The sequence below is a fragment of the Triturus cristatus genome, chromosome 2_1, assembly GCF_964204655.1.
Source record: "Triturus cristatus chromosome 2_1, aTriCri1.1, whole genome shotgun sequence".
Classification (NCBI taxonomy): Eukaryota; Metazoa; Chordata; class Amphibia; order Caudata; family Salamandridae; genus Triturus; species Triturus cristatus.
Window position 1 is genome coordinate 186,082,986 of NC_140581.1, and position 16,164 is coordinate 186,099,149.

Genomic DNA, 16,164 nt, shown 5'->3' on the forward strand with positions numbered 1-16,164 from the left:
CTTGGCCTCCCGCCAGGTCGAACTTTTAATTTCCAGCCTGCCACTACTAAAATGAGTTTGCACCCCGAAAATATACTACAAAGCCTATTATTCTATAAAGTAATCATGGTCAACGTTCTGGATGGAAGACTTTTTGGGGTGGGTGGAGGGGGGGGGCGGGCGAGCTAGGACTGGATCCGACAACTGACATCCCAAGAGGTTTTTGTAAAAATAAAATGTGTTAAATGTATGAAAAAGTAAGTATTTCCATGGCGACGTGAACTAATTTCCCTCATATAGAGGCTCAGTTACCAAATTCTGCTGCACCAGAGACGGGCAGGGGTGTGATGCCAGGAGCAGGATTTGCAAATTATGGCACAAGTAAGGGTATAGGTTGGCTGTTTCAGGGGTGAGGAAAACTCAGTGACACTTCTGTCCAGTGGGAGGCAACACTCCTTTGGCAGAGGGAACATCCCTGAACCATAGACCAGAAGGGGCTGGCAGAACGGGGAGAGGAGAAATGTGCTGATGGGCCAAGGGGAATGGCTCTGCTGTGCCAAGTAGGGAGGATGAAAAAGTAGACGAGTAGAAATGGGATGCAGGCAACGATTCTACAAGTTTATTTCAAGTTTCCTATAGCACGGACCTAACTGTGTTGAGGTCAGATGGATTTACAGCAAAGATTATGTACAAACTTATCCCTAAAATAGATGAATTAAGACAGGGGGCAACTGTAAAATATATTTTAAATCACTGTGTGTGCTTAAACTCAAATATAGATTATATGAAAATGTCCAATTTTTGCAACCTTTTAATGAACCGTGAGTTTTTCAAAAAAGAAAATTCAGTTTTGCACACTCATCAAAATATGACGAGCAATGCTCTCTGCTCAGCAATATATATGTACATGTCATTTCTATAGCTCAAACCTAGCCAAAAGGCAGCGACCGCACCATCACCCCTTGATGTTAGGGATCCGTAGAACCCAAGGCAGACGCTTGCAAGGCACGGGACAGGCATGGCATGGTCACCCTACTTCGGCTGTGGGATTACCACCCCTGTATAAGGTGCTTCAAAGGCTGTGCCTACAACCACCTGCTGAACAGGTTATCGTTTTCTACTTTACATTGTAAATTGGCCTGCCTGGCCCTCACCTAGTAACACTGGGTAAACAAAACCAACACAATGTGATTTAAAATCCAATGGGAAAGCCGTGAGAATGAAAGGCATGGCTGTGGGACCGCAACCCAGGCCCAGAGAGGCTGATCCCACGTGCCCAGCATTGCATCACAAGACACCGAGCAGGCTGGCAATGCATGCACAGGGCGAACTTTACTCCGGCTGAGCAATAGGCATACTCCGTTCACACTCACACAGTCCACCGTGGAGATTTAACACTGAGCAAGCTCTCCAGTACCAAACGCAGCCAACCACCGACAAAACAACAAATACTAGCAAAAGACGACTTCCTTCAAGTTCGACTGATGGGCTTTAATGACATTAACATGTATTTCTTAAGTAGTCCTCTAAATGCCTTGCCACGTGGGTCCAAGATAACCAGATATAGGCCATACATAGAGGATACCCACGTAGGGTACAATTGCATGCAATTAAGGTAAATGTAAGTAATTTACTTAGTAGGTAGGTTGAAAACCTGGCATGGTTCCGCCAGCATGAATCACTAAATAAAAAAGTTTTTTTATGCCTTCCTCTGAGATCAAGAACAGCCACACTGCTTAACTACAGCTCCCCACTGTGCATTGCCAAGCCCTTTGAGGTAGTCCCAATCATTACCAAGGTCTTTTCTTAACCTCCAGCAAGCAGCCAGTTGTATTCAAGTTTCCGATTGGCCGCATTAACCACATCCCATTGGCTGATCCAAAGAACTCTTCCTTTCAAAATGGCTAAGTCATGTTTTGTGGCTTGGTTGTTGACACACATTTTCGCCGCCTTCTGTCAACACCGGCTAATGAATAAATGCATCCCTTGATCGTCCGAGGCGGCCAATGCAGATCTATGGCTATTGTGGCGAGGTAGCTCAGTGGGTTCAAGGCACTGCTACAGCGACATATGCAGAGCAATGAAGTCCTCCCAGTGAGGACATGATTAGTAACCCTTGAGTTGGGAAATATCTTTCATTCAAACACTAAACGCCAATGTGAAGTTTCGCCATTTGGCATGGAACAATTGTATACACGGGCGCAGACTGCCCTGGCTCCATCGATCAGACGCTCGAGCCGCTTCCTGGCACAGAGCGCCCAGGTTCACTTTGCAGAAAGCGGCAGCCAGGGGCAGAGGCCGGTCTGTTTGAAGAGCGGCGGCAGCAGCCGGCCGCGCATCCTTATCTACAGCAGGCATTTCTCGGCTCCAGGGAAAAGGTTGGACAGGAAGAAAATGCTTGTAGTTATACAGCACTCTCTGGGGAGGGTGGGGAGTAAAACTACCTCAGCTGTAGGGTTCAACCCCATCTGAACGCCCACGACTTTTTTTTTTTAACAAAGAAGGGAACCATTTTAAGCCACCAGCCTTTTATTTCAGATTTCCAAGCCAAAGATTCGGTTAAATGACTGGTTGACTGGCGTTAAAACTCAATCACAAAAGAGACCTCTGGCGCGATCGATACCCCGATCAATTCATCTTCAGACAGGGATATGGAGTAACTCACAGCAGTCGCGCGGTCTCCCGAAGCCCCTGGTATCCAGCATAGCTTCCAACAGGGCACTGCTGCCCTGCCCGGTCAGGGGCATGCTGGCTGCCGACCAGGAGTTTATGTACACAGACAACTGCAGAAGGGCCGGTGCCAGCCGCCCATGGGCTCCTGCCCTGGCAGCCCTCCAAGCAATTACAAGCCGGGAGGAAAAGGGGGGCGACATTGTACAGGGAAAGTGCCGAAGCCCGGGTCTGAACTTTAAAGTGACTTTAGGGAGGCGGAAAGCAGAGCGAGTCTTCGCCCGATTCACACAATATGAATAGCATTCTCGTCTCATTCATTCATAAAGATCTGATCAGAGTGACTTCCTGGGACCTTTAACCGGCTGAGAGGACAGGACGCTTGGCAGCACTTCCCAGGAACAAAAAAAAACATTAAATGTATGCAATAATGCCACACGTTTACAAACCAATCTCCTGGGTTTTTTTTTGGGGGGGGGGGGGGGGGCAGTTTGCAGATCCTCATCAAGTGTTTAATAATCAAGTGTTTAATTACAAGCGTACATAGTCCCCTTTCTGTCCTTTGTTTACATCTTTGGCATACAATCAATAATGGAAAATTAAAACTACAAGTCCCAGAATGCAAAGGGAAAAGCAAAATAGCACTGAATGAGAGCACTCCTTACAAGAGAACGGGTGCTCTCTGAACTGGAGGCGCTCTTTATGGTCAAGGAGAGGAGCATGTGCTCTACAGAACTTGCTTCTTCTGAAATACGCATGACCTAAAATATTTATTCTGGTGCCTAATGTACTAAGAAAAGATGTCAGGGACCCAAGTAGGCGATACATCACACTGGCTTGAGAATAAATGCGGCACCCCCACCAAAAGCCGCTTAATGGATGCAACATATGGCCACAATATACTGCTAAACAGAGCTAAAACATAAACGTCCACCGCCGCATGCATTATTAGTGTCATCGAAGGGGCATCAATCGCCACAAAACAACAGCCAAGTAAGAACAAGACCCTTTAAAGTAAAAACAAACTGTACAGAAAAAAGTTAGCAAAGCCACATTCATTTCTTGCTGCAGAGACTTCCGAACTGAGGCAAACATGAATGAAAAGATAAGTAGAACGGAATAAAAATAAAGTGCACTCACCAGTTGGCTTTAAAAAATCCATGGGGTATCTGGAGTAGGGAGGAGGAGGGGACTCTGGAACGAGAGAAAAAGAGGGAGAGAGGTTGAGGCCGAGCCATGGGAGCGCGCGATAGGAGGCTGTGATAACAGGGGCATTCTTTGGAGGCGAGCTGTTTGTCTTAGCGCTGGGGGTTGGAGGCCGGGCAGCCAGGCGGCGATCGCCTTGATAAGTCGCAGTCAGATAAACAAAGGGGGCCGCCTGGCGCCAGGCTCTCTGCTATCTGCTGCCGAGCGGGCCTCCTTGGCGCGGCTCACACACACTCCAGCCCTGGAAAGCACCCCCGATGCAGACAGGCTGATAATAGTGCTGTGCGAGCCGAGCGCACAGAGGGGGCCGGGCGGGGAGAGGCGCTAGCCCCCTGCTGCCCACTGCCATAGAGTGCTACGCACCCGCCTGACGAACCCTGCCCCCCCCCCCATGAAAGTTTTTAGGGACAGAGATGTGTATAGCTGCATTTAAGGCTAATGATTATGAAATGCATGGGACCCAAGACCAAACATGTTAGTCAAACCAACAAGTTCAATTTCTGCTAGACAGTGTGCACTTCAAACATACAAAAGCCATCCATATAAGGAAATTACACATTGGGAAGAAAGATTTTCATTTGGGGTAGACATTTAGGACTCTAAACTTGCGCCCAGTGAAATTATACTTAGTTCTTATGCATTAAAAAACAGAAATGCCAGCTGAAAACAATACACAACGCTAGCCGATCCAAATACGCAACTGTTCACAGTCTCAATGTTTAATATGCAGTTTGGTAGGTGTCCATAAGGGAAGCTATGGGACTCAGTCGCAACCATTTGTAACTGATCAACTGGGACGCGTAGTACAGTTACTTCTCTCAGATGTTCCCAATGGCGACATCTCTGCACTGTCTGCAAACTAAGTGGGGTCAGCCCCAGGCTGCCAAAGAATGAAAGGAGCTGTGTTTTGACATTGCACCATTGAAATAGATCAAAAGCGCGAGCGCACATGCGAAAATAAACAGGAACGGGCAGTTACCTTTGGTTAGTGCCCGCAAGGCATGCAATCGCATTTTACGCGAGTATGCTGCGACAAGCAATACGGTCACACATGCAGTGGTGCTGCCAAGAGTCACGTGAAGTTCGACTGTCGTTGCTTGCAAGTCGGATCGTAACCTTGGTTACCAGCATTCCGTTTCAGGGGGTGCGGGTGCTTATGAATGCGATGTAGTACCGATATGGGTGAACCGACTGCTAGCGGGATGTGTGTAACTAAAAGCACCATTAACGCGGCATGCAAAGGTAATGTTGTATGTGCGTTTAAATGGTAGGTGCACTCAACGTCACTTCCGCTGTGCAGGAGGCCTTCTAGTAAGCAATCAAACTAAATGTTGGTAAGTAAACATGTGGGATGCACAGACTAATGCAAGAGATGTGAATATACAGACCAATGGAGGAGATGTAACTATTCAGACCAGGGCCTGGCGATGTGACTATACAGACCATGGCTGGCGATGTGACTATACAGACCGGTGCAGGAGATGTGACTATACAGACCGGTGCAGGAGATGTGACTATACAGACCAGTGCAGGAGATGTGACTATACCGACCAGTGCAGGAGATGTGACTATACCGACCGGTGCAGGATATGTGACTATACAGACCAGTGCTGGATATGTGACTATACAGACCAGTGCAGGAGATGAGACTATACAGACCAGTGCTGGATATGTGACTATACAGACTGGTGCAGGAGATGTGACTATACAGACCGGTGCAGGAGATGTGACTATACAGACCGGTGCAGGAGATGTGACTATACAGACCGGTGCAGGAGATATGACTATACAGACCGGTGCAGGAGATGTGACTATACCGACCAGTGCAGGAGATGTGACTATACAGACTGGTGCAGGAGATGTGACTATACAGACCGGTGCAGGAGATGTGACTATACAGACTGGTGCAGGAGATGTGACTATACAGACCGGTGCAGGAGATATGACTATACAGACCGGTGCAGGAGATGTGACTATACAGACCATGGCTGGCGATGTGACTATACAGACCAGTGCTGGATATGTGACTATACAGACCAGTGCTGGATATGTGACTATACAGACCGGTGCAGGAGATATGACTATACAGACCGGTGCAGGAGATGTGACTATACAGACCAGTGCTGGCGATGTGACTATACAGACCGGTGCAGGAGATATGACTATACAGACCGGTGCAGGAGATATGACTATACAGACCGGTGCAGGAGATGTGACTATACAGACCATGGCTGGCGATGTGACTATACAGACCAGTGCTGGATATGTGACTATACAGACCGGTGCAGGAGATATGACTATACAGACCGGTGCAGGATATGTGACTATACAGACCGGTGCAGGATATGTGACTATACAGACCAGTGCAGGAGATGTGACTATACAGACCAGTGCAGGAGATGTGACTATACAGACCAGTACTGGAGTTGAGACCATTCAGACGAGTGCAGGGGATGTGAATATACAGACTAGTATAGAAGATGTGCAATAGATGTGCTTATGCATGCCAGTGCAATAGATGTGCCTATGCATGCCAGTTCAATACATGTGCTTATGCATGCCAGTGCAGGAGATGTTACATTCCAAAGCACTGGAACAGCTGTGCACAGCCCCAGTACACATCAGAGCAGGCTGGGTCCGTGTGTGCATAAGTGAATGGAGCAGTGTTCTCTGTGCCCTGGTCAACCTGTGAGAAAGCACGGCGCCCCTGGAGCATGGGAGGCGGCCGGGCCCATCACGCTTTAGGTAGGGCGCATAATGCGCCACTTAGCACCCTGGTGCCTCGTGGCAGTTACATGTTACAGTGGCGCGAGGGTGCCAAGAGCCTCCTCGGCTCTTAAAACGGAAGTTAACATGGCATCAAATGGCACTTGGCCTTTCAAGGAATTAAGGGTTAATGTGCAACGCTGGCAGTGTGCAGATGTCTTGTATATGTATAGAACATCCTTGTGCTCTCTGGAAGGTAAGGAGGGCCTGCCAGTCTGCTCGTGACTTGAGTTATATGGAATGTAGACAAGTCCTAGGTGGTAGACGCACCCCTGTGTTACATGGAATGTATGGAAGTCTCAGGTGGTAGATGGCCCCTTGTGTAACTTGGAATGTATGGAAGTCTAAGGTGGTAGATGGCACCCTGTGTTGCCTGGACTGTAAGGAAGTCTCAAATGACCCCTTGTATTACCTGGAATGTACGAAAGACGCAGGTGGTAGATGGCCCCCTGTGTCACCTGGACTGTAAGGAGGTCTAAAAAGACCCCTTGTGTTACCTGGAATGCATGAAAGTCTCAGGTGTTAGATGGCCCCTTGTATCACCTGAAATGTATGCAAGTCTCAGGTGGTAGTTGCACCCCTGTATTGCCTGGAATGTGTGGAAGTCTCAGGTGGTAGATGGCCCCTTGTGTTACCTGGAATATATGGAAGTCTCAGGTGGTAGTTGCACCCCTGTGTTACCTGGAATGTAAGGAAGTGTCAGACTGTAGATGCCCCCCAGTGTTACCTGGAATGTAAAGAAGTGTCAGATTGTAGATGGCCCGTTGCAAACCCTGAAATGTGAGAAGCCCTTGGTGGTAGCTGTCCCTTGTATTACCTAGAATGTTGTGCAGCACTGTGCAGTATTACGAGTCGATTCCAAGTGTTAGGGGAAGTGTAGGCGAAGAGCCCAGGGACATATACGCCCCCTGTGTTACCTGGAACGCAAAAGGACGCCTTTGGCTGGGCATGGGGGCTTTAGTTTCAGGGAGGTAGGGTGCCCCCTGTGAACGATGTTTCTTGTGCCACTTGTAAAGCAAGGAAGCACGGGACAGTATCTAGGACCGTTGAGTGACACCCGAGAAAGTAGAGGCTCACTGGAATGTTAGTGTAGTCTTGCAAAGTGCGTAGGTTCCTTGTAGTAAGTACACTGAATGCAGGAGAAGACACCAGACACTATATGGGCCCCCTGTGTATGTCTTTACCCGTATGTAGGTCCCATGTGTTACATGGCATGCATGGAATTCCCAGGCAGTAGTTACTTGGAATGCCTGGGCGCCGTGGGCAGTAAGCAGGTTCCTTGCATCATCTGAATTGTATGCAATGCCTGGGGCAGGAAGTAAGTCTCTTGTGCTACCTACAAAGAAAAGGAAACCACATGCAGTGCGAAAGACCTCTGTGCCACAAGGACTGCCCCTGCCAGTAAGGAATGGGGGGGGGGGGTCATGACATGAAGAAGTACCAGGCTTGTGTGGGGCACAGAAGCCCCGGAAGTACTTGGTTTCCTAGTGTTATTCGGAATGCAAGCCCCATAACACAGGCCCCTTGCCCGGCACGGGCTGCAGGGAAAGCCCTGGTAATGCAGGCAGTCCCAGAGAATAGCAGGAGGTGGGCCTCATAATATAGCAGGTGTTCGACGGACTCTACAGGCCACGGCCAGGCCTGTGAAAGAAATGTGAACTCTATGCCAGCCTTCCCACCAGTGTGCGTGAGAGAAGTGACCTCACAGGGACCTGGACGCGTGGACCCCTGCTGTGGCGTACGTTTAATGCCCGCCACTGACATGGCACAGGTCAACAAGTGTGGCCCTCATATAGTGTTCTGAATAGGGCGCTCTTTGTTGTGGTGGAGGGCAATCCATGGTGTAGCATGAATGTGCACAGGCCACAGGGATGGTGCGGCAACTCATCCCACGACGGCTGCCTGTCGTGCAACGTTAATAAGTGCACCATAGGCAGGTCACGTGGGGTCACGGTGCACGTGAGGCTGTAGTACGCCGTGCAAGATTGATGCCCACAGCAGGCTGGACGCTGACACGAAGGGGGCCGCACAAATCACCATGGCGTGTGATAACTAAGACACGTATGTTCACCTCATTAATAACTGAGAGTATGCGGAGTCGCACATGCAGAGCAGGGCAGCATGGGTAGATAGGTGATAGTACACGAGGTGTGCCAGCCCTGCGGTAACGTCGAGGGAAGGAGGTGTCTCAGTATATGTATGGGGGCTGACTGCGTGGGGATAAGTTGTGTTGCAGAGGCCTATCAGTGGGTGGAGGGGTTAGTGCGGGAAGGTCAGGTAGGGGGGAGTTACGAGGCACTATGGTCGTGTACTTCGTTCTAGGTGAAGTAGTACCGAGTGATGGGCAACACTGTTAAGTCTGAGAATTGGGAACAGTTGGAGTGAACAGGAGGACGTGTGCACACATCAAAGAAAGTCTCGGGTGGCGATGTGCACTGTCCATGTTGTACCTGTGCAGAGGGTAGTGTCCGTGTGCAGTCTACTGCTCTGTATGCACAACTGCAGGACGGTATACAAAGGCAGGATGACAGTTAGGGTAAAGTATTACAACCTGTGCAAGCGACCTACTTCGCAGAACCAGTTGCAGGCGCCTCTCGTTATAAGTTTATTATGCGCATATACACACCGAGTGTGCAATACTTAGAAAGTGTGCAGGGAGTGACTGGGGTGATACATGCTGGAGTTGGTGCCCCTCGTGCAGGAGTGAAGTGTGTACCACGGCATGCCACATGTGCACACGCCGCGCGCTGCCCCTCACCTACCTCGGAGGACTTGTGGCAGTGTGCAGGGGGCGGCTGGGGTGGTGCATGCCGCTGGTTTAGTGCCTAGTCTGCAGGAGGTTAGTGTGCAGCGCTGCCCCTTACCTACCTAGCAGCAGGACTTGTGTCAGACTGCGCAGGGGGCGGCTGGTGTTAGTGCCCAGTGTGCAGGAGGTTAGAGTGCACGCGCAGCCCCTTACCTAGCTAGCAGCAGGACTTGTGGCAGACTGCGGAGGGGTGGTGCATGCCGCTGGTGTTAGTGCCCAGTGTGCAGGAGGTTAGTGTGCAGCACTGTCCCTTACCTAGTTCGCAGAGCCGGCTGAGGTGGTGCGGGTTGCAGCACACCAGGTCGGGCTCAGCCTTGCCGTGGCTCTCGCAGCCGCTGAGCCGCTTCAGCTCGCAGGAATGCCTGAGGTCGGGCCATCGGAAGAGGCGGCAGAGTAAGAGCGGCAGGGCCTGCGGCCGGGCCTCGGCGGGCAGCAGGAGGCAGGCGGTCCGGGCGCCCCCGCGGGACTCCACGGCCTGCAGCAGCGCCTCCAGCTGCCGCTCCTTCAGCCTCTTCAGCGCCGAGTGGCCCAGCGCCTTCAGTTCCGCCTCCGGGGGGGCCGGCGCGGCCCGGGCGATCTTGGCCGCCTTGCCCATGCAGCAGCCCCCGGTGCTGGTGCCGCTGGGGTGCGTGTCCCGGGCCTCGGCCTCCGCGCCCTCCCCGCAGCCGGGCGCTCGGCTCTTCCAGAGCCGCCGGACCAGCACCGATCGTTTGGTCCTGAACATGCGGGACGGCAAGCTGAGGCTTCCCCGGCGGCTACCAGGCGAGCATGCCGTCCGCAAACCATGAAGGATCCGGGCTCCGAGTCCGGCGGGGCACAGCCAACAGCAGCCGCCCCCCGAGAGGGCGCCGAGCGGGGGGCGATCCGGGCGGCCCAGGCGCTCTCCGACATGCGCCAGTCTCCGGGCGCGCAGGGGCCCCCGGGGATCCGGTCACCTCCAGTGGGGCTCCTCCGGTGGTCCAAGTGTAGACTGCGGCCACCTCCACGCGGGGTTCCCCGGGACGTTCACCCTCCGCGGGCAGGGGCTCCCCCTGAATCCAGCCTCTTACTGCCTGCCTCCGGGCAGGCAGAGCATCCCTGTGCGCCCCACGGGGCTGAAGCTGCGTCCACCTCTCTTGGCTGTTAGTCACAGAAAATGCACGACACCAAATAGCAAAAATAAAAGCCACCTAAGTCCGGAGCACAGGCCCACGCTGTGTACAAATCCTTAGGGCAGAAGCAGGCAGCATCCCACGAAATATCCCCGGCTGCGTGTCCAGAAGGGCGCAAGGTTCAACATGGGGCCAGAGGGGGGCACCAAGGGAAGAAGCAATGTTGCAAAGAAAATAAAAGTGGCTGCACGGCAATCCAGGGCGTCACATGCCCCCCGCGGTCGGGCTCCCTGTGCACATGATCCTGGCGTGGACGTGGGGTGCGAGAGGGCCTTCCAGGCACTGTGCTGCTGGAACACGCGGGCCCTGGCACTGCTCTCTCGGCTCTCTCTGCCGTCCACTCGCGCGGCTCGTCGGCTCAGAGCTGTGCATCCAGTGAGGTGGATGTTACCTAGTGCGCTCCGCGTCTCCTCGCTCCTTCTGACTCTCCTCCCCCTGCCAGCTCTCGGCCCTCCTCCTCCCTCCTCCTCCTCCTCCCGTCTCTCCCGCCCCCCTGGCCTCTCTGTCTCCACGCTCCCCCAGCCCTGTCCCTGGCTGGCAGCCCCCGGCTCTGCTCTCAGTCTCCAGTGCGCAGTGGCGCGGCCCGGTCACATGGCCGTCTAGACACCCTGTCGCTTTAGAAAAAAAAAAGGGATTGTGTTGCGCAAACAGCGGCTCGGGTTTCCGAGAGCTCTGCTTGCAGTAGCCTGAGACTGCGTGCTTGTGAGGGGGAGGGCGCCACGGGGCTCTGCTGCCAGTCTGTGTACATGTGCCCTGGTAGGGTGCCCCAAGTCCCTGATCCCACACCCTGTGTGCGTGCAAACGGGAATGGGGGCGCCACGGGGCTCTGCGGCCACTCTGTCTTCACGTGCCCTGGTAGGGTGCCCTAAATCCCCAATCCCAGACCCTGTGTGCGTGCAAATGTGCGTACACGGGGCTCTGATGCACGTCAGTGTACATGTACTCCACTGTGCACATGAAAGGTCTCATTGGGTCCAGCGACGGGGTGCTTTGCTACCAGTCGGGGTGCATTTGTCGTATTAGGGTTCTCCAAGTGCTTGATCTCTTATCCTGTGTGCATGCAAACGTGGGTGGGTCCGCAGAGGGGCGCTACTGTCGGGAGACGTGAAAGGTGCCAAAGTGTCTTGATTCTGCAGCCGGGGGAGAGTGCCAGGGACTTCGGAGCCAGCCTGCTTACGTGCAGGAAAGGTGGGTGCTACCGAACTCGTATCCCACAGCCCTGTGTGCATGCAGATGGGGGGGCGTTATGAGTTTATGGTGCCAGCCTGCATACTTGTATCAGAGGAGAGGGCCACACGGGTACCTGGTCCTACAGAATCGGGGAATGTAAGGGGGAGGCGCTAGGGGCCACTGTTCCCAGACTGTGCATATGCACCACTGGACTGCTACAGTACTCTAGCCCCACAGCTCGTGCACGTGCCAAGGAGCTCCACTGCTCTTTGCGCAATCACCACGTATTGCAGGGTGACACTTTGGTCTGCCTGCTATATGCAACGAGCCCCTGCCCCTCGGCTCTTCTTCAGTGCCCTGCGTGTGCATGCAGCATGGAGTGGGTGGCAATGGGTGCTATCCTCGCTGCGTGTGCGCGCGCACGCTGCAGGCGAGAGTGCCACGAGCCTTGGCTCCCCAGATCTGTTTATCGGAGCCACAGTCGAGAGCATCAGGGTTTCTGCCCACAGTCGTCGTGCCTAGGAAGGTGCTATGGGGGGCTGTGCTGCTAAAACCTGTGTTCCTGCGCCGAGCAGAGAGGGCGTTACTTAGGTCTTGGTGCCAGCCTTTTGCACGAGCAGCGAGCACACGCCCCGGTGCAAGTGGGGGAGGTGCGTATAAAGGGGCGGGGCTGGCGCTGTAGAAGTTTGCTTCTAAGGAGGCTTCACAGGCTTCCGACACTTTCCCCACGCGGGCTCCTCTACATTCTGAGCATCGCCTCTCTCCTCCGCGACTGTTCCACGGTAGCTCTGTGAGTCCAGTAAATGGTCCACGGATGTTAAGAGTCAGCCACATAAGTCCCAGCGCGAGTGAAAACATACATTTTTCACAAACACAGGGCTCTCCCCCCCGTTTGAGCGCTCAAGTTTTTCGCGAATGAGAGGCCTGTGTCGCCCCCTACTGACGACTTGCGGTATTTTCGCAGAAATGGAAATAGTACCAGTGTCTGTTCGCGTGCCCCAGGCAACGTAACATTTTTTTAAAAAAAATAATTTAGGTAAACTGAGGGGCAGGAGAGAACGTTTACTGCATGGTCAGGTCTGATCTCTTTTTACGGTGCCAAGAACTGATCTGTGGGTGATCCGAGCTCACAGTGTCCAATGGGAGCCTGGGGGGCAGCCGAGCACAGCGAGGTCTGCCCCCCCCACCCCCCGGGCAGATTGGGAGGGGGGAGTGGCCGGAGCGGCCATTTTGTAAATATTGGGCTATATTTGGGGATAGCCCAAATGTAGCCCAAAATCCTGAAAAGTAGCCCAAGGGGTATTTAGGGCGTTTCCGCGCTTTCCCAGCCACCATTTTAGGCTTGGTGACCTGGTGGCTGGGAGCGCTAGTCTAAAAGTTTTCCCTCCCACCCACCCTAATATTTAGGGGATGAGGGGGCGTCAGTTGAGGGGGTTGGATTGCAAATAGGATTTATGGCGGGCAGCATTTGTTGGAATAGGTACATAGGGGCAGTTTGATGTATTGTCGCTTGGAACAGGTGCAAGTGGGGTGGTTGACAGTTGGCCGGGATTGGATAGAGTTTGTTGTTATAGGTTTGGTAATTTGGGTCCAGGGACAGGTAAAGGGTATCCAGGTTGGATAAGTTTAGATTAGAGGTTGGATAGTTACAGTTGCACAGGAGGCAGGTAGGGGTTACGGTCAGGGGAGTTTGGGAGTTGGAAAGGCTACATGGTGTAGGATTGGGTTATATGTCGGTTATGGAATGTTATGTTGTATTTTAAGGGATGGGGGAACTGATGTGGGGATCGTAGGGCTGGGGGAAGAAACAAGGGGTCAGGAAGTTATTGTATAGCGAGGTTTTAGTTTTGTAAGGCAGTGGCCAAGGAGTCTAAATTGTGATATGCACCTGTTTCAATAAAGCGGCCTTTTTCACACACAATAAAAGTGGTTTGGTGTCGGCTTGCCCCCCCCCCCCTCCCGCCTTAATCTCCCAGGCTGTGTGCTCCCTAGGCATGCAGACACCTTTCCGACTGGGCCACTCTTGGGGGCACAAACTATCGCCGCATCACAACCTGGTGGGATCCTAATCTTAGGGTGCTACATCTTCCCTCTATTTCCTCCCTCGCAGGCTCGCGCCACACACTGGTGGGACTGCAAGTCCCAGGGTGCAACGCGTGCTTCTCTGACCGCCACAGCTGAGGGGGAGGCATTTCCATCGTGCTTTAAAGTGCTGCCTCTACCCTGCGGCGCTGGATGCACGTGGGCCGGGCCAAGGGTGGGCCCGTCCTTGTCCGTCATTGCCAGGAAGAGGCAGGGCAGGGCCACCCCCATTGATTTTTACTCTTCGGTGCTCTTAAGCTGGTAATACTTCTTTGGGACCTCCAATCCAATTGTTTGCACCCTGTATCTTCTTCACACCGTTTTGCAGAATTACCAACGCATTCCCCCTATTTACCCCTGGGAGCTGGTGGTGGAACCAGGGAACCTGCAACCCAGTGACCCACACAAACAATTTGTGGAACTTGCACAAGCTTCATGTTATGTCGGTCATCAGCTGAGACATTTTCTTCTTGTGTTTATTGACTCCTTGACATCCTCCTTCTCACCATTTCTCTGTGCCTTTTGTTTAATCGGCCAACTAGATCGTATCTTTTGTATCGCCTTTTCTAATTGTAATCCTAGTCTTGTGCCCAAGTCTACTCTACTCCTCTTAGGCTCACATTGAAGGTGTGGTGGTATTATACCCTTCCCTGACTCGGCACGTGGTTTAGCGTACTTGTGCAGTATAAAAAAACACCTCCAGGTGCCTATTCCTGCTCCTTTGCCCCAAACTTCAATTGACAGGATGCTTCAGAGTGCCATAGGGGTGATATCGACTGAAATAGAGTTGACAGAGAGGCGCCTGTCTTTAACTCCATAAATATTCTGTCAGGGGCCTGAGCCATCCATCTCCCAACCAATAATCCCTGGATCTGCATCTGGGTTAGCAGAATCTATGTCTGGAACAATAGAGCCACTTCCACTAGCACCACAACAACTCCCAGTGAAGCCAGCAACTCGTAACGGGGGCACCACCACCAGCTCATCTAAGACTGTTAGACGTAAAACTGGAAATGGGTCAGGGGCTAAGAGAAGGAAAAACCCAGAGTTAATACCCAGCGAAGATGAACTAGGAGAGTGACTGAAATTCCCACTAACCCTCAATTAGTTTCTGATTGTCCTTCTTGGGTGAGGAATCTGATAATGGAGTTAGAGACCCAGGTGAGAGTTATCGTAAAGGAAGAGCTTGCACTCCTACTTAACTACCCAGGCACAGGTCAACTAATAGGTCAGAGCAGCCATACCAATCCCTCTGATAGCACTACCCCTGCTTTAGGGAAGAGGAAAGACTGTAGGTCCCAGACGGACAGTGTAGACCAATCCTCCCCAGGCAAGCGTGGTCCTCCAAGGGTTGTATCCTCCACTATCCATATGAGTGCCGGTAGGGCGGAGGAAATGCCAGCTGAAAATACTCTGTCTCACTCAGAAAAGCCTGGCATCCACCCAGCCCAAGATCTGAGGACAATAACTGGCCCAGGAGCCTTACCAATGCGAAAGGAAGCAACAAATCTGCTCCCAACAAGGAGGATTTACAAAGAAGAAGGCCCACCCAAGTAGAGCACAGGGTAGGCAGGGAAAGGCTTGACCCTGTAGAGGCAGAGGGATCAGTACTATTGACTACCCCGACCATAAATTTACCCTCGGCCTCACTCCCTTATGTTATTGTACCTGAGATCAAAAATGGCCAGAAAGAAACAGTTGGACCTAAGGAACAAGTGCCTTTTTTGGCTAACCAGGCACAAGCAGTTCTCCTATGACCGGGGAGGAGAAATCTTAATGGTTCGAAGAGTTGGGTGGTTGGGTAAGAATCCAAAATCAACACAAGGAGACTGCAAAGTTATTAATTTTAGTAATTCCCTGACTGTACAAACCTTAGCAGGCCAGATTGCCTGTTCCTATGCACCATGCACAGGGGTCCGAGCTCATACTCTGTTTTTTTTCTATTCTCACAATTACACCCTACCTTGGACCCCAACCTCTAGGGCTCCAGCAAATAGGTTTCAATTCCATCCAATAGTAGGCCAACCCCCTAGACCTCTCTTAAACATCCCAGTAGCAAACAGATTTGGGGCCCTTGAGGAGGTGGACTGACTCGCGCAGCAAGGTGGTCACACTCTTAGTTCTGCGACTTGAGGGCCAACAGGGAATCAGGGGTGAGCAATAGTGGGCTGCAGACCCAGAATATCCTCAGTAGTAATGGAGATGAACCAGGGACCAACAACTTGAATCCCATCGGGGAATCTCAGATTATGACGGGATCGGTGTAGATTTGCTTAACAACCTAGCTCTCACTTCTCCCGACTCGTTAACTTCTAGTCCAGCTAGGAGTGGCCC

General features: G+C 52.3%; 1 protein-coding gene across 1 annotated transcript in view; it reads right to left on the reverse strand.

Moving 5' to 3' along the window:
• SMAD7 (SMAD family member 7) overlaps nt 1–11,016 on the reverse strand; it is a 51,489-nt gene extending 40,473 nt beyond the window's left edge. The window contains exons 1-2 of the mRNA XM_085629597.1: nt 9,683–11,016; nt 3,790–3,843 (exon numbers count right to left, since the gene is read on the reverse strand). Coding sequence (XP_085485723.1) covers nt 3,790–3,843; nt 9,683–10,151 — 523 coding nt within the window. The 5' untranslated portion in view covers nt 10,152–11,016. The remainder of the gene's footprint in view (nt 1–3,789; nt 3,844–9,682) is intronic.
• Nucleotides 11,017–16,164: the final 5,148 nt, after the last annotated feature.